At 41.6% G+C, this 22,941-nt stretch overlaps 1 protein-coding gene across 2 annotated transcripts in view; it reads left to right on the forward strand.

The window, feature by feature from the left end:
* ZNF507 (zinc finger protein 507) overlaps positions 1–22,941 on the forward strand; it is a 41,129-nt gene that overhangs the window by 16,783 nt on the left and 1,405 nt on the right. Inside the window, exons 4-6 of one of the 2 annotated variants that reach the window (XM_026652848.2) lie at positions 2,104–2,218; positions 13,788–13,892; positions 22,728–22,862. In XM_026652848.2, the coding sequence (XP_026508633.1) occupies positions 2,104–2,218; positions 13,788–13,892; positions 22,728–22,862 (355 nt within the window). The remainder of the gene's footprint in view (positions 1–2,103; positions 2,219–13,787; positions 13,893–22,727; positions 22,863–22,941) is intronic. The other variant, XM_026652849.2, reaches the window with a different exon arrangement.

Raw genomic sequence — 22,941 nt, forward strand, 5'->3', positions numbered from 1 at the left:
TTTTTTTCAAACCAAATTGGCAAGAAGGCCATTGTACATGGACCTAAGTAGAGACGTTGCTAAAATCACTCCATCTTTCCAGGAAGGAACTCCTATCCCAGGACTAATCCCTATATCACATTTCAGAATACCTGAGCCTGATGGCCTGGCTATTGACTGGCAAATCTTAAACAAGACAGGATACTCCTAGTCTCACCACAAGCCTTTTATGCTCTTAGCATTCACAAGGACAAAATTCTCCTGTTAAAATAGAAGGATCGAATGTAGGAAACCAGACCTTACAGTTTTTCTGGATTTCTTCCCTAAGTCTAAGACTTCCCATCATTGTTTAAAGTTGAAACACAAGATGCAATGTCAAACACAGGCTCATGTAGTGTCTTGTAGGTTGCCTGGTGGGGTCAAGGTTCCTTATGGCAACGTGTATCCAAACCAATGGGTAAACCTTTCTTCCCTATCTGGACTCTGCTAACAATTCTACAAGTCGTCATGACCCATCCATTCAACCTGATGGTATCTAACTCCCCTTTGTGTGTGGTGTGGTGAGGAGGAAGGCAGAGACCTGCTTCCTGATCACAATCATGTCAGCAAGAAGAGTTTTTGAAATCTCTGTTCTTACAAAATTTGAAACTTATTGTGTCTTCAGCAAAGGACAAAGTTGTCCTTGAATCCCAGAATCATTCATTTCCAGGTCAAGTTTCCTTCATACTTCATAGGAAATCATCCTTTCTTGATTTGCCCAGTTCTCAACACCCAAGTATGGCATGTAGTAGATATGAGAAGTACTGTTAAAATATATCTTAGTAAAAATGACCATTTCAGGAAAATGTCTAGATTCTTATTCAACTGCAAAAAAACCAGTCCAGAAGGGATGAGAGACCGCTCAACACAGGTTCTTAGGCAGAAAGAGCATCGTCCACTACAGTGGAAATCTGTATGGCTGCCACATGATCTGCCACATCAGCATATGTTGATAAAGGTCTAGAAGGTTGACCTTTGCTCCTCTGTGGAAGCATCCTTCAGCAGGAAGGTACTCCAAGTCATGGTCTCAGAATCGGTTATTATTTTTAGGGACAGGGGAAATTCTCCCTTCTATCGTAGCTATTTCTCCCTCCTACTAACTTTTCCTTTCTGCTTGCCACATCACAAGTCTCAGACAGAGGAAACGTCAGGATCCAGAATGGAAAACTTGTTACCTGATGACTTTGGTTCAGGGATTCCTCTCTGTCCCACTTGAAGAAAAGTTTTCCAGTAATCTACACCCTGGTCGTTTCAAGTCCCATGTATGTATCTAACACAGTTAGGTATTACTAAATGTAATCTACTAATAAGAACTTGGTATGAGGATAGAAGGGTTGTAACCAAGCTCCAGAACCTTGTTGATGAATCTGAACTATCTTCCAGTATTTGCAAGAAGAAAAGCACAGCTTAAATGTCTTACATTGGCTGAGAGGTCAGTCCCAGAAAGGAAATACTTAGGTATTTCAGACTGAAAAAAGTTAATATTTTCCTCTGTTTACACTCATTTTTTAGTTCTTACAAAAATCTAGATTATCTCTTTAATGGTTTATATCATACCCTAAATCTGAATATCCCAAACTCTTTTAAGATGATGATGGAGTATTAGTAGGAGATAAAATGGCTCTCCTAGCCAGATCTTTTTCAGGAAGCTTTTGATTGTTGTTAATTGTTTCTTTTTTCTTAGTGCCTACCTTTTTTTTTTTTTTTGACTTGATTCTGCAGTGCAGTGAAAATGCTGAGCCCAGGAGTTTCTATAGCATCACTTCATAATATTACAAACCTGAGATTATGATCTGACTGCAGGAACCAGGAAAGGGTAGAGGCTGGATTGTGAGGGAGCATGTACTTCCTAAAATATGAATAGCTCTAATAAATAGCAGGGAGCATGCAGAAGAGCACTGGTAAACTACATTTACATTTATTATGTATAGATGTCCATTTCTAGTTTGCTTCAGTGTTGAAATATCACTTCAAAATGTTGATAATGCATGTTTCATAATTCTATTCAGTGCTAAAACTATCATCCTAGAACTTCCTATAGGAGAAAAAACATATTTCTAAAACAATTAAATCTATTGTGTACAGGGAATAAGCCTTCAGTCCAGAAACTCTATAGATGTGATGTGTGTGACTACACAAGCACAACATATGTTGGGGTACGAAATCACAGACGGATTCATAACTCTGATAAGCCATACAGGTGAGTATCTTAATTGTTGTTCACTAGCGCTGGGCTTTTGAACTGTTTATCTTAAAAGTTTAAATTGCTCGTGGTTATTTTAATGACAGTTTGTTTTTAAGGGTATCATTGTAGAAAGCATTTAATATCAGTTTCAGAGTTTTACTAAAAGGCAAATTAAACTAATCCATTCAAAAATGGAGGAGCTGCTGGCTCATTCAAACTATATACACTTCTACCCCAATATAATGCGACCCGATATAACACGAATTCGGATATAACGCAGTAAAGCAGTGCTCCGGGGGGGCGGGGCTGCGCACTCTGGTGGATCAAAGCAAGTTCGATATAATGCGGTTTCACCTATAACGCGGTAAGATTTTTTGACTCCGGTGGACAGCTTTATATCGGGGTAGAGGTGTAGTTAGGATCCAATAAGCTTGATGGTGCTACAGTATGTCTCTTCAGTTGTACATATCAGCTGTATTTTCTGAATTTGAAACAATGAAATGTGACACTTTGGAGGGGGAAATAATGAAAATGTTACGATATTTTACATTAAATAGTTCATTAAAGTCTTCAATTGAAGTGTGGCTGATTTCTGGATTTCCTGTACAGTTGAGTTCATTTTGGATTCATTCCACTGCAGAGGGTTACGCCCAGTCATATTTAAAACGTCAATAGCTTTGTTTTAAACTGGTAAGACACAAATAACAAGGTTCAAATATCTCAGTGGAGTGGGGAGAGGGCAACCATGATTAAGGCTACATTTTAGTCATGGCTATTTTTAGTAAAAGTCACAGACCAGGGTTGGCGGGGCCGGCAGGCTCCCTACCTGGTTCCACACTTCCCCCCCTGCAGCAGCAGAGTTTGGGTGTGGGAGGGAGCAGAGGGTTTGGGCACAGGACGGGGTGAGGCGGGCTCTGGGCGGCGCTTACCTGGGGGGCTCCCCAGAAGCATTGACACCCCCCTCGCTCAGGTGCTAGGTGGAGGCGTGGCCACCTCCGCCGGGAACCACCATCCCCGCAGCTCCCATTGGCCGCGGTTCCCGGCCAATGGGAGCTGTGAAGCCAGCACTCTGGGCGGAGGCAGCGTGCAGAGCTGCCTGGCCATGCCTCTGCCTAGCAGCTGAGCGAGGGGGTGTCACCACTTCTGGGAAGCCCCCCAGTTAAGCGCCGCCCAAAGCCCGCCTCACCCTGGCCTGTGCCCCAACCCTCTGCCCCCTGCCCACACCCAAACTCTGCTGCTGCTGGCGGGGGTGGGGGTGGCCCGAGACTGCCCCAGCAGTGGCCGGTGCATCTGGCGCAGGGACAGCCTGAGCTGCTGCCTGAGCTGCCCCTGAACCAGAAGCACCGGCCGCTGCAGAAGTCACAGAAAGTAACGGAATCTGTGACTTCCATGACAAGGCCACAGCCTTAACCATGATGTATTGGGCACTGCATGATATTGCAAAATTCTGCCCTGTACTTTGCCCCTACACCACTCCGTTTTCCCATAGGTTTTCAATAGGTTCATTGTTACCAATCTTAGATAAGAGACATTTTAATAATTTCCTCATAGGTCTATGTAGAAGCTTCAATAATTTGTGTTAGTGGTCTGTACTACTCTTGCTTTTTTTTTTTTTTTTAAAATTGTTCCTTTTCTATTGCAATTTTTTCATAGATTCAAACAAATGTAATTCATACTCACTCAGTGTGGCACTTTATCCCTCTCTAGTGGCTGGAAAGCAGAAGTTAGAGTTGGTACAGGCTTTGACCCAGTACAACTTGGCCTTTAGGTCATGTAGTAGAAGCTCTGGGTTTTAGATATCGAGGTCTCAGGTTCAATCCCACTGTCTATGACTCAGCCAGCTGCGTTGTGTTATACAGAAATAAACCATAATTTGTTTGTGACAGTGCTTCAGTATTGGTATTCTAGAATGTTTTTCCAAAAGTATACTTATAAGCAGCTGAAAGATGTTTTGTCACAAAGCCAAATGTGGGATGTCATAGTGTCTTCACAGAGATCTGGTAGAACTTGGAGATTTGTTTTAGAATCAAAGACTTATAAGAAGAGCCTTTTTATTGTGGTGGTGGTGGTCGGGGTGTCGCTTCCTTAGATTCCCAAGACTTCTTCATTCAAACTTGACAGTACTGAGGAAAACCAGTGTTCCAGCAGGAAAGAAAGGAACAAAACAGAAAATATCAGCTACAATCAGTGATGGCTGGTTCTTGAAAGATACCAGAAATCCTCCTTTCCTGTCCCCACTCCAGCTTCCTACCCTCCCCATGCAAGTTGGCCAGACTGTCAATGTGAAAAAACTAGGACATGCTACAGCGTATGACCTGGATGATTTTGGAGAAAAGGTAGGGAAGTGCCCAGTGAAGTGGGTAGAAAAGTGGCCTCTCATTGCTCTCACCAACCTCCATCTTACAGAATGAAAAACTGAAATCCTTTACAATAAAAGATTGTGTAAGAGAGAAAAATATTTCTTCCTTTAAGACCTTGTATAGATTACAACTTACTTCAGTATACTTTACGTCACTCAGGGATGTGAATGATCCACACCCCTGTGCGACATAAGTTTTATACCGACCAAAGAGCTGGTACAGACAGCGCTATGTCAGCGGGAGAGCTTCCCCTGCCGACATAGCTAATTTTTCTCATGGGGGGGGAGTAATTAAGCCAATGGGAGAGCTCTCTCCCATCAGTTTACAGCGTCTCCACTACAAATGCTACAGTAGCGCAGCTCCAACAGTGCAGCTGCGCCAGTGTAAATGCTGTAGTGTACATGTAGCCTAAGACTTAACTATGTTATACCAGTCCTAGCCTCTTCGCCCTCCAGTCTAGCTCTTATCCTTCTGTCTCCACAGTCACTATCTATAAATAAATAAAACACACACATACGCACAAACTCTCATGTCAAACTACTCCAGAATAACTTCCCCACCTTTCTGCTAACATCCCCAACCAGGATCAGGAACACTTCCTGTCCATCTTTTAGCTCAATCTTTACACTTCCTAACAATCTCTGTGCACCTAAGAGTCATCCTCCCTCTCATTTGAGGATACTCTCCCCAGACTTAGAAACCCCCTCCTTCCTCCATCAGACCCAGAAAAACACTTCCTAAGACCACTAAATCTCCTCCCCACTCTTCCTTACCACCCCCACAGTGTTCCCCAGCTCAACCTCCCACCCCTTCCTGCCTCAGAGTCTTCCTTCCCCCCATTGTTGCTTGGCCTGAAGGAGGAAGAGCAGAGGCTGCAGAGAGCCCCATATCCCACGTCTGTCTGAATTAATCCCATAGAGGCCTGTATTATTGCTCGTTCTGCTGCCTGAAACCCATAGTTAGGACACTTTGTAGCAGGTTTTACGGCAATCTGTAATATGCACCCATATTATAGCTACTAGTGTTTTATCATTTGGACACTATTAGTGGAGTTTAGCTCCACCAGCTTCTGATAATCAGCCACACGTGACTAACATTATTCATATTTCATTTGATAACCTTTGAATTTTACTTTGACACCTCAATATGAAGCTTTCAGATAACACAGAGATTGGACTAATCTCAATCAGATAGACCAGGGGTTCTCAAACCTTTCCACAGCATGGATCACACCATGGTAGATAATGGACACCTACGCAGCCATTCACAATCCCATAATGTGTTATGAAGTTTGCTCTGTAGAAATCTTGAAGATCAGAAACTGAAAACCTTAAAAGCTGAAATCTTGTTTGCTCATGTTAAAAATTCCATGGCACTTTTCACTTGTCCACGTGTTTTTGTCCAAAATCTTCCCTCCATTATTCTGCCATGTGTTTTGTACTGCTGCCAACTCAAGAGTTGGCTGCACTTTGATGTACGTGTACTCTTGTACTTAGAGATGAAGGGTGCAACAGAAATCTGTGTGTGTGTTCCAAAATAACTTTTATGGATAACTGTCACCCTGATTAGGAAACAATAGAGGATTAAAATTCACAACAATAAAATTGAAGAGAACAGGGAATTTCTTGTTACTTGACACTGGTGACATGGGCAGGGTGAATTGATTTAAATCACCAAATGGAAAGCCTCAATTTAAATCATTGATCTTAATAACTTTTCCATTTGTACTTCATTTATTTTCTAAAAAAGGTGCATGTTTATTGGTTGATATAACCATTAAAACATGTAGATTTACAACTAAATAGCGCCTTTACAGTAGATTTGGTACATCTTTTAGCTACCAAGGAGAGTACACTATAACTATATTCATTTATTTAAGCAATTATATAGCTTAATATTTTCAGATTCTTATTTATTGTACATTGTTAGTATGTTAGAAATAGGTGAATGAAATTCTTATTTACTAGACAATTAACTTTTTGCTCATAATTAGTGTCAAGCTGCATTAGGCTGGTAATTAGAATTTAAACACACAAAACAGCATAAACTTTATTTTTATTAACAATCAAATATTTTGGATACATAAATTTCTTATCAAAATGTGTTTCACATTTACAATTAAATGATTTACTAAAGGAACAGAGGGATTAACTGTAGTCATTGAATTAAACAGATTATTTCATGTCAGCCTGGGAAAAATTTCACTTATGCCTACATTGAAAGTGACTTGAGCTTAAGTTTCTGTTCGCCTAAGTCTCTTGAAAATGAGACAACAGCCTCCTAAGTTACTTAGGCTGTTTTTCACACTGTTAAAACTAGTAGATCTCATCCTCTCCCTCCTTGTTTTTTTCATTGACTTGAAGAGAAGGACAAGTTTTCCCTCTTTTTCAACTCCCAGTCCATTTTGCAGCTTTGAAATAATTAGTCCAAATGAAGAAAATATTTGTTGCCTGCAGAAGAAGATACTGCAGTGAAAAGCTGGTTTAGTACTTCACCAAACTCTGATTCCAGATGCTTAAAGTAGTGACTCCCAGCAGTTCAGTGGTGTGACTATCTTTAAATCATCATCAACAAACATGTACTGTATGAATGGTTCACCTCTGTCTTTGACATTTATTTTGTTTGGCATAATTGATGGGTGATTATGAGATACCTATGTCATGTCAGCAGTATCTTCTTGAGTGATTATGCATCTACCTTGGTACTTTGAGTTGAGAATATTGTAGAGAAAACTAAATGGAGTAAGTGCTTCAGCCATCAGCTTCTTTACTGCCTGCAATTTAACTTTGTTGTTGGGTATTTCTTTCTTCAATGTCTCTTGAAGTTCTTTCCAAATTCCAACAGCAGCAGTTTGTCCAAGGCTACGGAAATAGGTTTCAGTGTATTCAGCATATCTTCTACATTTCTCTTTAGTCCAATTTCAACTATGTTGGCTGTGATAATTCCATCTATTTTGTCATGATTTTTGTTCACAAATTGTCATCAGAAAAGGCCAGATCTTAATAAATAGTTCAAAACAGTCAACCACTAAATTTCATTGTATGTATTGGCGAAGAATTAGCTTGGATCCTCCTGCTCTTCTCAGTAAACCGGAAGCAAAGGGGTTGTTATGGAAGTGTTTTGCAATTTCAGCATTTTCCTTTATTCCTGGAATTGTATTTAAGTATTTGGCTAAAAGATGCATCATATAAGCACTGTGCCCATGTGTTATAAGTTTCAGGTTCTCTTCATTATCTTCTTCTAGATTTCTTCTCATCTGTGCTACATTTGCAGCATTGTGACAAAGCTATGCACTTGACACTTGAAGTTTTGTTCACAGTTTGTTATAACTTTTACTGCTCCTACTTTTAAGTATTCTAATGTATGGGCATTTCCTGATATAGCAGTTGTTTCTGTAAGATAAATGCCATCATCTGTTGTCACACAAGCACATATTCCTAGACAATTGTATATGTTGCTTCACCCATCTAGACTCATACTAACGAATTTCCTGTCAATGTTTTTTACACATTGTTCAATTTCCTTCTCAGACACTGCATCCAGCAATGCTTGATCCAGTAGGTGAAATATAGCCTCATGATAATGGTTGAACCATGTCAATGAAATGTTTGTTCTGAACAAGATGAAAAGGAGAACTTGTTGCAGAAATGAACCAAGAAATCTTTTCATCTATGGAGTCTTGCTGGAATTTGTTGGTCCTGGTTATGAACTCATCCATGGTTTTACTGGATGACGAAGTTTTGATTTGTTTCGGATTTTTTGTACAAGTAATTTACTGGCTGTCGTATGTTTAGTTGAAGCACTGCTGGTGGTAACAGCAGATGAATCTGAAGTTATAGACCATACAAATGATGAATCTTTATAACCCCTTATTTCTGATATGTACCGTCAAACAAAATGATAAAAAGTCACTCATTGAGTGCTACTCAGTGCACTGCTTTAAAACAAATAGATTGTAAATGAAAGATTACTCTTACAGCAGCTGTGTGTACCACTGTTTAAAATTATATAATTTATTCTCAGCCTAGTTATGTAGGGATAATAATTAATAAATCATAAGGATTATCTAGATCTATTTAAACCCTTATCTCTAGCAACCTACTAAACAGCTGGGGGGAAGAAAAATTTTAAATGTTAAAATTCATATGTGCCTAATAAACTTTACTTTTAAAAAACAGGAAATCTTCACCTAGGAACATATTGAGCAATAAAAAGTAATTTCAGAAGTCCAGCAGTAACAGTAAAAATGTAATAAATAGTCCCACAAACTAACATACCAAATATATTTTGAACATAAACATTTTGAAATTCGTAAGTAATCTGCCCAAAACACAAATTTATGACAATCTAAGATATAATTTACTAGCATAGTAAAACATGGTAGGTAGACCATAAGAATGGTGCAAAAATAAATTTAGTAACCAGCTGACCCAGATTGTTGATACATGTCCATATCATCTTCAAAGTCATTGTTTTCTGAGAAGTATTTTTCATAATGTTTCATTCTGACAACCAGGCCTTTCACCTCTTTGTTGCACTGTTTACATTTGGCATATTTGTTTTTTACCCAGAGGTACAGGAATTTCTTCAAAAATATTCCCAAATAGGGTCTTTTTTTCTTTTCTTTTTTTTTTTTATGATGTGCAGCCATGGAAGTTTTTTCTCCAGTTCCCAGGTCTTGAAATCAACAGTAGAGGCTGCAACCTGAAGAATGTTGTTCTTTCTTCTCACAGTGTTGTTGCTTTGACAACAGAGTTGCTTCTTTCTGGTTGCACTCTGCGCCTCTGCCCTTAGAGGATCAAGCCTTTAATACAGTAGATGGCCTATTGTGCCATAATTTACAAAGCTTGACTTCAAAAGTCAGATGTTCCCCCCCCCCGCCCCCGCCCGATTCTTTTTTTATATAGAAAAGCAGCCTTTGACTCAAAGTTTTTGATAGAGGCTTATGGATTCAGCATATTTATTTTTTTATTTACATGTTTTAAGATATTATAATAAGTTTAGGTCTTAACATATCTTGTATTAAATTCAGATCTCATTGTAAACAATATTTTTTTAAAAAATATAATTTAAATTAAAATCTGATTTTTTTTTATTTAAAAAAAAACTCATTTTTTATCCACCCTGCTTGTGGTTTATGAAGAAGAACCTACTGAAGTCTCCTTTGAGCAGAAATTTGGCCTTGACATACATTTGTAAGGTGGGGTATGTGAGAAATGGTGATTAAGTTCTGAGGAGACAAGGAAAGCTCCTGGGGAAAGGCAGAATGAATAAATGTATAGGTAAATATTGCAGTCCTTGTGATTAAATCTATTGTTTCATAGGATATCAGCTTTAGCGAGGACAAACTTGTGAGAGCCTCTTTGACCTGCTTGCTTTTGTGAAGGTGAATATTTCTGGGGAAACTTAAATGCCAGATATGCAGTGATTTAAGATCTAACTTATTCCCATATATTGATCTAGAGTTTCTGTATACTAAGTGGTATTCTATACACTTTGAGTTTATTTTGAATGTGTTCTCACTTTCATTTTAAACCATTTTGTCCAAGTGGTTTTGGGTGTTTGTGTTGTTTCAAGCAGCCTATTGTCAAAAGCAGAGAGAACACACAAAATATCAAGGGTCTGTTTAGTCCTATCAGCATACAGAATCAGTCTTTAAGCTAACTAAGTTAATGGTGGTGATACAGATTTCTGATTTTTTTCTTTGGCAGGGTTGTCTGTTAAGGGACAAATTAAAGACCATTGTCTCTGTGACGGTATCTCCCCAGGGTGCAGCCTGGGAGTGTGGGACCGCTATGCCCCCTTAACTCTCTCCAGCCTGGACTGTCTCTCACAATGCCTTGCTAGTGACCAGCAGCAAACCCCTCCAGGTGCTGTTATCACTCAGCACAACCGCATGTGGAGCCCCAGACCCAACTAGATTGCATGAATGCTCCCAGAGCCACTCATGAATCACACAGAGAAAGGCACCAGAACCAAATCCCTCCAGCTCCCAGCACTGTACCTCAGGAACATATAGTCATGCACTGCTCAAGATGGGCAGTGCAGATTTATTAATTTATTAATTCAGCAATGGAAAGTGGTTATACACCAGCCTGAGATTTGCCACACACTTCATACAAACTCACTGGTAAAGACAAACAGTTAAATGAATTTGACTATAAAAAAGATAGATTTTAAGTGATATTAAGTGATAGGCAAAAAGTTAGAGTTAGTTACTAAAATAAAATAAAATATAAGCACGAGTCTAAACTCTCAACCCTATTAGACTGGGCAACATCTAGATTAAGCAGTTTCTCACCCCACTGGATATTGCAGTCCTTAATATACAGGTTTGTTCCTTAAACCTGGGCCAATCTCCTCTGTTGGAGTCTTGTATTCTTCTCAATGTTTTAGGGTATGTCTTCACTACCAATGTTAAAGCGCTGCTGCGGAGTTGCGGCACCAGCGCTGGGAGAAAAAACAAACAAACACCCTCAGAAAGGGAGTAGCTACCCGCACTGGTGCACTCTCTACACTGCCACTTTACAGCGCTGAAACTTGCATCACTCGGAGGGTTTTTTTCCACAGCCCTGAGCGAGAAAGTTTCAGCGCTGAAAAGTGGCAGTGTAGAAAAGGCCTTAGGGCATGTCTACACTCGCCATTTAAAGCGGAAAAAGTCCCTTTTTTGTGCAAAAACCATGGGAGCGTCTACACTTGCTAATGACTTTTTGTAGTGAAACTCAGATGTTTCACCGCAAAAAGAAAACCACCTCCAGGAGAGACGTACAGCCCTTTCCGGTGATGCTTTTGCAGTGATGTGCAAGTGAAGACATGTTCTTCCTGTTTACACAGCTTTTAGCTTCCGGAGGATATCCCACAGTGCCTAGGTGACCACTGTGGCCAGCCGCTCTGCTGCCAGGTAAACAGACATCCACCCTTCCCCCTGTAAAGCCCCTGGAACTTTGAAACTCCCCTTCCTGTTTTCTTGGCAAGTGTTCACTTATTTGGCCCGGTGACAATGCCTGCTCTATGGAGCAAATGATCCCCTGCTTGGAGCAATGCTGAGCTACTGGAGCTTATCAGTGTTTGCGACACACACACTCACTCTCTCTCTCTCTCTCTGTACTATGGGATAGCTGCCCTACAGCGCTGCTCTCATCAGCAATGGAAGTGCTGTTAATGTAAACACACTCTGATGCCTGAGGAATTAAGTGAGTACACAAACCAGCGCTTTACTTTCACCGGTTCCCTATCAACAGTGAAACTTACAGTGCAAAAACTCTGCAAGTGTAGACATACCCTTAGTTGCTTGCAGCGTAGGTGGGGGCAGGAGAAAAGGCCACGCCTGGGCCCCCTGTGTTCAGTTTTATACCCTCATTCCATGTACTTGTAGAACACAAGTCCAGGCATGCCTGGGGGGCATTGCTGAGTCTTCAGGCAAAGTTAAGCAGTCCCCTTGGTGTGGCCTCATGCAGGTGAGTCATTGAGTTGTAGCTCCCCTGCTGGACAATGGCTGTTGATGGGTTGTTTCACACCCCGCCCAGGTGTTGGTTACTTTCCTTGCTCTTGCCTTTTGGGAGCTAATATCTGGCTGATTCCCCAATTTACAGCATGTTTTAGTGACAACTATACAACACAATTCTCATAACATCACATGCATTTACTGATCTACATATATGGATAGAGAAATGACTTTCAGCAGATCTTAACCTTTCCCCTGATACCTTACAAGGCATGCTTTATATGTAATATCACAATTATATACTTATGAGGAATATGGGGGGGGTTACAGGGTGCTCCCCCAAGGTACAGAATGTCACACTCTCTTGGCAAGATTTAAATTGTTTCTGCCTCTTGAGCGTTGAAAGGTGGCCACTCAAAGCTCATTACATTATATTTTTGTAAAAGTGCTACATATTGTATGTAACTGCAAATCAAGAGAAGCTACTCAGTCTTTAGAAGTTGGCTAACCACCGTTCCCTTTTTCCCTGTGTTTCTGTTGTATGGTATGTCTAGGTGTTAGTCCTTGTTGTAATGCTCATTAATATTTTAAGTTACAAAACAAAAATCATGTAATTGAAATACTTATTTACTTGGTAACTGTCAAATCAGCAATAGTTAGGGCCAGAACCTGAGGCGTGTGTGTAAGTCCCATTGACTTGAATAGGAAATGAGCAGGCAAATTATACCTTGTGTTCCTGGCCAGATAAGTACTTTGTAATTGCATAGATAACATACTGGATTGTTTACTGGATGTCTTTGAAATAACCATGCAGGTCACATGACTTTCATGCCTTATGTAGTAATAAGTATTCTAGTTATAGGTTGTTTAAAAAAAGTTATAAAATAAGTAGAGTGTTGTATATCTACAATATTTGAACTGTAATATCTTGTTTTTTAAGAAATAGTTAAATTGCTGAAAATTATATACAGATAGTATTTTAGTTGAGTTGAATGGCTTTAGTAAAGAGATGCTCTAATCTGCTATCTATAGGAAGGTTGGTCGATTTTTACCTGCAGTATTTTGGTATTTATGTACATTGTGCAATGGCCATACATCTAAGTTTGAGGTGTCTAGGAAGTTTTGTTTTCATGGAGGGATATTTTGACTTTTAAATTAAACATTCAATAACAAAACTAATATGTAAGCAGTATAGTGTGTCAACTTTTTCCAGGGCCACCTAATTGCAGCCCTGTTGATCTCATCTCCAGTTTCTATTTTTTTTAAAAAGAGATATCTAATGACCTGGAGCTTATGTTTTCTTAATAAGTGAAAGATAATATGTAAGTGACATGGGAAGGTGTGGATGTCTTAACATAGGGAGTAAGGAGAATTTGTAGGCTTGAAGCATGAGATCCACTCATGAACATGACATACAATACCTGTAAAATGCAAGCTTTTGCCTTGATCTAACATAGTCTGGCACTAACCCTTGGGATTGACATCGTGTATCTGAGCCCCTTTCAGAGTTTGTGAAACTCATTGATTTCAGTGGAGTTTCACGGGATGTAAATCTGGGTAGAAATTGGGCCTCATGAAAAATGACTATTACACTGAGATTTTTATGCTGAAAATCTACATGGTCTGATACACAGAAATAATCATAATAAATATCTAGACTTGAGTAAACTATTATTAGTCTTACTCACAGTTTTTCAAAAATATCCTGTTGCTACCTCTTGGAGCTTTAATTTGTGTCAATCAGGGTGTTGGGATCACTCACTTGTTGTTGTTTCTTCAGATGTCGAGTATGTGACTTCGCCACAACAAATATGAATAGTTTGAAATGTCATATGAGGCGCCACCCACAGGAGCACCAGGCAGTGCAGCTAATGGAACAGTACAAGTATGTAACAGTTATGAGTTGGCAAAAGCCATAGTAGTGTGATTTTGTTACCTTATGAAACAAAGTGGAGTTCAGATTCATTGCTTTCTCTGTAATCTAAATAAAAAATAGCTTGGGTAGGTAGTCATGAATTATTTTTTCTCCCTGTCTTATTCTCTATTGCCAGTTGATTAACACTCGTACAAAAGCAAAAAGTTTTGGAGCTAATTTGGTATTCTTAGTGTCTCCATGTGAGACGAAACGTGGAGTTGCATCATGTTATCCTAGAAAAGAACATGAGTTTCACTAGTCTCTTATGTTTGTGTATATTTGATAAATAAATGCCATTTAGTAGTCTGTTCCCACATGCTACATACTGAGGAAAAGTTATTATAAACGAAATTCTAATACTTCAGCATGACTACCCAGTGCTAACTTGCAACAAGGAGTTGAAAACCTAAGACTAAAGCAAAAATGCAAATAAACTAAATAACTCATACTGCAAGATTGGGCAGGCAACCAGGGCCATTGGGATAAATCACATGCATACAAAAGTTGTGGTCTCAAGAAAAAAATCCAAATTCTTCACAACTACAAAATGTAAACTAAACCTCCCCACTATGCTCCTTTCCAAAGTGCTTTCTAGTAGCACTAGATACCATGCACTCTGCAGCTATACTCTGTAGGAAAGCATTCTGCAGTCACCTAATATTACTGAAAACTTCCACACTTCTGGCCTCTCAGTGTCCCTGATGATCCACTTTGTCAAAGGCTGTGAGAAAATTTCCACAGTATGTCAATTTAGGACATTCTTGAACAGTGAGATTTAATCATTCAGCACAGGTTAAGCCAGTAGGGCGAATTAAACTGAATTCTGTATAGGGTTGCCAACCCTCCAGGATTGGCCTGGAGTCTCCAGGAACTAAAGATTAATCTTTAATTAAAGATTGTCATGTGATGAAGTCTCCAGGAATACATCCTTGCAACAAAGCCTGATGCCAACTCTGTCCACATATCTATTCAAGTGACATCATCACAGGACCTAATCACATCAGCCATGCCATCAGGGGCTCGTTCACCTGCACATCTACCAATGTGATATATGCCATCATGTGCCAGTAATGCCGCTCTGCCATGTACATTGGCCAAACCGGACAGTCTCTATGCAAAAGAATAAATGGACACAAATCTGACATCAGGAATCATAACATTCAAAAACCAGTAGAACACTTCAACCTCTCTGATCACTCAGTAACAGACTTAAAGGTGGCAATCTTGCAACAGAAAAGCTTCAAAAACAGACTCCAACGAGAAACTGCTGAACTTGAATTAATATGCAAACTAGATACCATCAATTTAGGCTTGAATAGAGACCAGGAATGGCTGAGCCATTACACACATTGAATCTATTTCCCTATGTTAAGTATCCTCACACCTTCTTGTCAAAGTGTCTGAATTGGATCATCTTGATATCAATACCAAGTTTTTTTTTCTCCTGCTGATAATTGCTCATCTTAATTAATTAGCCTCTTAGAGTTGGTAGGGCAACTCCCACCTTTTCATGTTCTCTGTATGTGTATATATATCTCCTTACTATATGTTCCATTCTATGCATCCGATGAAGTGGGCTGTAGCCCACGAAAGCTTATGCTCAAATAAATTTGTTAGTCTCTAAGGTGCCACAAGTACTCCTGTTCTTTTTGCGGATACAGACTAACACAGCTGCTACTCTGAAATCTGTATGATGATTTGTTATAGCAATAAGGGAGCTGATCTCCACGTACTAGACACCACTGCAGAATGACCTAGGTTCCAGCAGCTATATCTTATATAGAACCACAAGATGAATGCACACTGCAAAAATTAAGTGCTCTTCCTCAATCTTCATTGTCTTTTGCTAAAAGTGTAATGTAAAAATACATTCTGTAAAACATTGGCCAGGAACAGCAAACTCATTTTACTTCTATTTCTTTCCTCCCATTATACTTTGTATATTTCCTATAGGATCATGTTGTGCAATACGCTCATATATTGACCCATGGATGATGAGTAGTATAGTGAGTGATCCTGGAAGTTGCTGAGCACCTTCAGCTTTGATTTGAAATTAATGATAGCTGAAGGTACTTAGCACCTAGTAGCATTAACCCATAGTGTTCTATAATCCTGAAAGCAAAAATGTGATGCTTAGGCCTTGGCTACACTTGCAGATGTACAGCGCTGTGAGTTAAACCTGACTTCGTGCAGCTGAGTAGGGAAAGCGCTGCAGTCTGTCCACACTGACAGCTGCCCAGCGCACTGTCGTGGCCACATTTGCGGCAATTGCAGCGCTATTGGGAGAGGTGAATTATGGGCAGCTATCCCATAGAGCACCTTTTCCCATTTTGGCGCCGTGGGTTGTGGGAAGGGGGCGTGGGTCGGGGGATTCTGGGTCCTGTCCCAATGCCCCATGATGCATCGCTTCGCATCCCAGAAATCCCTTTGTTTCCATCCACCTTTGGCACCATCTTTCAACGGTTTCTGTGCAGTGGAATCTGTCTGCGGGAAATGGAGTCCGAACTGCTGAGGCGTATGCTGACGAGTCTCGCCAGCACGTCACGTTTAGCTGTCGAACTATTCCTTAAGATCCAAAGTGACAGTGAGAGTGAAAGTGAGGAGTCCAACGATGCTATTGAGCCGCGTAACGCGTACGACACAAAATTGCTTGTGGCATTCACGGACATGCTCAGCACCGTGGAACGCCGCTTTTGGGCTCGGGAAACAAGCACCGAGTGGTGGGATCACATCGTCATGGAAGTCTGGGATGACGAGCAGTGGCTGCAGAACTTTCGGATGAGAAAAGCCACTTCCATGGGACTGTGTGAGGAGCTCGCCCCCACCCTGCAGCACAAGGACACGAGATTGAGAGCTGCCCTGCCAGTGGAGAAGCGGGTGGCTATTGCAATCTGGAAGCTGGCAACTCCAGACAGCTACCGGTCGGTCGCAAACCAGTTTGGAGTGGGAAAGTCGACCATTGGAATCGTGTTGATGCAAGTTTGCAAGGCCATTAATCGCATCCTACTCAGAAAAACCGTGACTCTGGGTAACATGCAGGAAATAGTGGATGGCTTTGCACAAATGGGGTTCCCTAACTGTGGAGGGGCAATAGATGGGACGCACATTCCTATTCTGGCACCACCCCACCTAGGATCCGAGTACGTTAATCGGAAGTGGTATTTCTCTATGGTTCTCCAGGCACTTGTGGATCACCGTGGGTGTTTCATTGACATTAACACAGGCTGGCCCAGAAAGGTGCATGCATCTTTCGGAACACTTGGCTGTTCAGGAAGATGCAGGCTGGCACTTTTTTCCCAGAGCGGAAGATCACGGTAGGGGAAGTTGAAATGCTCACTGTGATCCTTGGAGATCCCGCTTACCCGTTAATGCCGTGGCTCATGAAACCCTACACAGGGAGCCTTGACAGCAGCAAGGAACAGTTCAACTACAGGCTGAGCCGGTGCCGAATGACTGTGGAGTGTGCCTTTGACCGTTTAAAGGGCCGCTGGCGATCTCTGTATGGGAAGCTGGACTTGGCCGAAAACAGCATCCCCGCAGTTATAGCCGCATGCTGTGCCCTCCATAATATTTGTGAAGGGAAGGGTGAAAGCTTCACTCAGGCATGGACCTCCGAGGTTCAACACCTGGAGGCTGAATTTGCACAGCCGAGAGTAGGGCTGTTACAGGGGCCCAGCGCGGGGCTGCAAGGATTAGAGATGCCTTGAGGGAGCAATTTGAGGCTGAAAACCAGCAGTGATATCTGGTGCCCTGCACGGGAGTGAAGTGCAGTAGTTCCAATCTTTAGGAATCAGTGTTTGCTAAGCAGACAAGCAGACTTGCAGTGCCTGTTTATTTCCTGGGCTAAGGAGTCTTTTACTTTATGCAATAATAAAGAATGTTTTCAAATCCAAAGAATCCATTTATTGAAAAGAAACAAGGGGGTGGAGTGGGGAACAGTACAATCACAGATTCGCGTATGTCCTGTCTAGTGTGCTGTGCAGTGAGTGCTGCACTTCAGGACAGCTATACTGCATGGTAATGGGGGTTGAGTGCAGAGGGTAAGGGTCGTGGTTTTCAGGGCTGGGTGGTGAAGATACTGGTGTTGGAGGCAGCGGGTGGCGTGAAGAACATGGAAGTTGGGGAAAGTGGGTTGGAGGTGACAGTGGGGCACAACGGAAAGAGTTTTGGGACAAGGGCTGTGGGGGGGGTGGCGTTTGCGGCACTGCTCCTCCTTCTGCATGGCTACCAGCTCCTGGATAGCATCTGCTTAGCGCTCCAGGATGCTTATGAGCCTATCAGTGCTTTGCTGCCGGTGCGCGGTGCTTTGCCGCCGGTGCGCTGCGTTTTCCTGGCGGATCCTGCTTTCTCTCTCCCTCCAGTCCTGTGCTTTCTCATTCTCTTTAATAGATTGCCGCATCATTTCTTGCAGCATGTCTTCTTTGCTTTTTCGCGGTCTCTTCCTGAGGCTTTGCAGTCTTTGAGCAGGCGATAAGAGGGACGGCTGAGGTCTCAAGGTTGATGCAGCTGTATAGGCAAAATGCAACATTTAACATAGGCAGCATTGTTTATACCAGACAGAGTAATGATTCCCCCCGCACTTACGGAGTAGAAAACACACAGGGTCTACACAATAGCATAATTTTCCCGTCCAAAACAGAGCACACATATCCCACGGGAGCCTCAAAATGGTGAGTAAGGGGGACTGATTGTTTCAGGGCTGCACTGTCCTCTGGGTTTCTGTGCCTTGGGGAGAGCCAACAGCTTCAGGGGGCACCTACACTGAACACTGTCCCAACATTTTCCACAGGAGTTCGTCCTGGACGATATCTCGCTGCTGAGGGTGACCTGGGAAGCAAGGGAGGGTCTTCTACTACAATGCGGCTTCCGCCCTGGCCCATATGCAGCTTGCCTGTGTGCAGTAATGGTCCCCCCGCCCCTCGCGGCACAGTGGCGCGGACACGTTAGCCTGGCTGGGACAAGGACCACGGTGGCTCTCCCGATAAACCTGCGCAAGTGCATTGCACACGTTCCGGATGAGACATTCGAGGAGATTACCGAGGCCGATTACCGCGATGTGATAAACCACATCAATGCATTATTCCGCATCTAGGCATGCATGCCTAACCCTCCTCTCCCAAAGAGCCCACACCGAAAAAATTCCTTCCCGAAAAAAAAACCCGCTTACCAGGAACCTGCTCTTCTGTTTGTCCTCCACAACGTACCGGCCGCTGCGACTGGCTACCTTCCTCCTGGCTCGAGAAGAGCTCCTGGCTGCATGGCTCCAGGGATTCCGGGGTGTCTCCATCTGGCCCACCACCATCACTCCCGTTTTCCTCCTCTTCCTCCTTCCCCCCCCCCCATCAGCTCTGAAGTGTCCATGGTGGTGCTCGGAGTGGAGGTGGGGTTAACCCCAAGTATCGCATCCAGCTCTTTGTAGAATCGACAGGTCGCAGGGGGAGCACCCAAGCGGCCATTTGTGTCGCGGGCTTTGCGGTAGGCACTCTGCAGCTCCTTCACTTTAATCCTGCACTGCAGGGCGTCCCGGTCATGGCCCCTTTCCATCATGTCCTTTGATACCTTCGGGAAGGTATCGTAATTCCTACGGCTGGAGCACAGCTGGGACTGTACAGCTTCCTCCCTCCAAACACTGATTAGGTCCAGCAACTCGCCATTGCTCCATGCTGGGGCTCGCTTGGCGCGTGGAGGCATGGTCACCTGGAAAGATTCGCTGATAGCACTCCAGGCCACGCCGGGCTGAGCAAACACGAAGGGGATTTTTAAAATTCCCGGGGAATGTAAAGGGTCGGTCACATGGTTGGTTACCTGAGGCCAGGGCAGTAGAGTTTGAACTGATGACCAGAGTGGCTAGAACAGGCATTGTGGGATATTGCCGAATAATTCTGGAGGCCATTCACAGCGCATTGGGCGGCCACATTGGCGCCGCAGAGCTGCAGCGGCAGCGCAATACTTGCTATTCCTCTCGGAGAGGTGGAGTACATGCAGCGCTGCAACCACGGAGATACAGCGCTGCAAATGCCTTGCCAATGTGGACGGGGAGTGAGTTAGAGCACTGGGGGAGCCTTTACAGCGCTGTAACTTGCAAGTGTAGCCAAGGCCTTAGTGACTGAGCTAGGAGTAACAGAGAGTCCTGTATCAGAGGAGTAGCCATGTTAGTCTGAATCTGTAAAAAGCAACAAAGGGTCCTGTGGCACCTTTAAGACTAACAGATGTATTAGAGCATCCGACGAAGTGGGCATTCACCCACGAAAGCTTATGCTCCAATACATCTGTTAGTCTTAAAGGTGCCACAGGACTCTCTGTTGCTTTTTACAGATCCAGACTAACACGGCTACCTCTCTGATACTTGAGCTTGGAGTCTGCTCTTTAAACCATGAGTATTCAAAAATAAGTATTGAACTGTCACTTCAGTTAGTTTGTACTATCGAACCTGCACACTGAATAAGGCAAGGCTTCTGCAGTAAAGTAGTATGTGAGCATGTAATTAGAGACACAAGGTGGGTGAGGTAATACCTTTTACTGGACAAACTTCTGTTTGGTGAAAGAGAGAAGCTTTTCAGCTACCCACAGCTCTTCTTCAAGTCTGGGAAAAGTACTCAGTGTCACAGCTAAACACTGGGTGGAACAGATTATTTAGCTTAAGTAGTTAACACATATTGTAAGAGACCATTCAAGGTTAACTACTTATGCTAAATAATCTGTTACACCTTGTATTTTTAGTTGTGACACTGAGTACTTTTCCCAGACCTGAAGAAGAGCTCTGGGTAGCTGGAAAGCTTCTCTTTCACCAAACAGATGTTCGCCCAATAAAAGATATTACCTCACCCATCTTGTGTCTCTAATATCCTGGGATCAACATGGCTATAACAACGCTGCAAACAACATATAATTAAAGACTGTTGTAATGCATGTGCATGTGGGGTGGAGTTGTGATTGGGTGGACATCTTTATCTTTTGTTCCTGACTCAACTTTGCAAAATTAAACATTCTTTTAGCTATACTTTACTGATTTAAGAGGGAAGTTGGGATTTTAAAGGTGTGCATTTGTTTTTATTAATTAAAATGGCAGGATTGTGATGTAGCAATCTGATTTGGCTAGTAAAGTTTTCATTCAGACTGAGACATCCATTGACTCTAATTTGAAAAGCTCACTTGCCTGAGAAGGATTAAAATTAAACAAACCACCCCGTTCCACTCCCTTTCTCCCCTCCCCCCCGTAGAATTGCATATTTCCTGATATGTAATAGAGATAGTGATGCTAAAAAGCGTGGCCTCATTATATGCCCAGTACAGCAGGCCTTCCTTACCACATGCCTGTAGTGTACTATATATATCTTCATATAACCTTTCAAATTATGAGTTCTCCACAGTATTCTGTGGAGGAGCGGTAGGTAGAATTTCCTTTCTTTTGTTTTCTGGTTAGTGGAAATTGCAGCCATCACAAGTTCAGACTGCTGCATTTGGGGCTTGATCCTGCAGCCATTAAAGTCAATGGCAAAACTCTCATTGACTTGTGTGGTGCAGTATCAGGGTTTCCAGGTGTTATACAAATATTTTTTCCTCTGAAAATTAAAGCTTTTTGGACAGGTGGCACCTAGCCCTCAGCCCCTGTGCTTCACAACTTGCTAGTGATGGATGCCCCCATAATCACATATTCTTTTGTCTGTTACGTAGGTATAGTGTTGACAAATTTATATCTTAAAATTACTTTAACCATAAAACTTCTAAAATTCTCTACTCTTCATTTTCATCTATGGAAAAGTCCCATTGTATTTAATTGGGACTAAGCCAATATGTTTCTGTATTACATGGAGTATGATTCTATACAAATTTATCTAAAAACATACTTAGGATCTCATTCTATGAAACTTTCTCAAAAGGTTTTTGAATCATCCAGTTGAATTCCATAATACATAATTTTCTGTTGAATATGATTGCCCATTCCAAAAACATTTACATTATGGTTTTGTTAGACTTTTTCAAAAGGGTTTTCAGTAATCTTAATTTGTAACTAGTGTTGAGAAGGGAGGGTTAATGGAATAATGAAGAAGCGAGAAAAGGAAATATTGCAGTGTCACCTTTGTTACAAATTCCCAGGTTTTCCTTCATTTACCAACATTTGCTATTTATATACTTTTGTTCTTACAAAATGTAATTAGGGATGGTATAAAAATGTCTGCTGTGTCAATTAAATATCAATTAGGAACACAAACTAAATTTAATGGAGAAAAAAGTTATTGTACATACACAGTAGCAAACTTTCAGAACTCACTCTTTCTGGCTATTTGTGTTGTGTTTTCCTTAAAATATCACAAAACAATAATCTACATTTATTACCTAATTTCACGCTGAATTTCATTTCTAAATGGAAGGTAAGTTGAAGTGATCAGAACTAGTGCATTTTTGTAGTATTCAAATAGCTTTTTTTAAAAATGGCCAAACTGATAGTGGCATTCTACGTTTTTTGTTTTGATTTGCTTTTTAAATTAAATTTGGTTTAAATATTTTTTAGATACTGAGATGTTCCATGCGAAGTTTTATTCTGAAACACATGTACTTGGCCAGGGTATAAACTTAAAACAAGGAAGGATTGACATGCTTTATTTATAGTGGCATTAAATTACGGTGATATACTGGAATTGCTGCAACATGGAGAAATTTCTCTTTGACCAAACGTTAGGAGAGAAAGGGAATTACCGTAATACTCAGCTGTATTATCTCATTTGGCCTGTTTTAGAAAATTTAGTAAAAAAGTGAGTTATTTGACTTCACTTCAAATACTTTCTTACCCTCATTGTTTTTCAGATGTTCTCTTTGTGGATATGTATGCAGCCACCCTCCTTCCCTGAAGTCCCATATGTGGAAACATGCAAGTGATCAAAATTATAATTATGAACAAGTGAACAAGGCTATTAATGATGCAATTTCACAAAGCGGCAGGTGTGTGTATGTATGACACTTCCTTACAAACTAGAATCCTTAATCTAGACTTTTGAAAGCACCCAACCTTGACCCAAGA

This window comes from Terrapene carolina, unplaced genomic scaffold (assembly GCF_002925995.2).
Source record: "Terrapene carolina triunguis isolate 2854851 unplaced genomic scaffold, T_m_triunguis-2.0 Scaffold130, whole genome shotgun sequence".
Classification (NCBI taxonomy): Eukaryota; Metazoa; Chordata; order Testudines; family Emydidae; genus Terrapene; species Terrapene triunguis.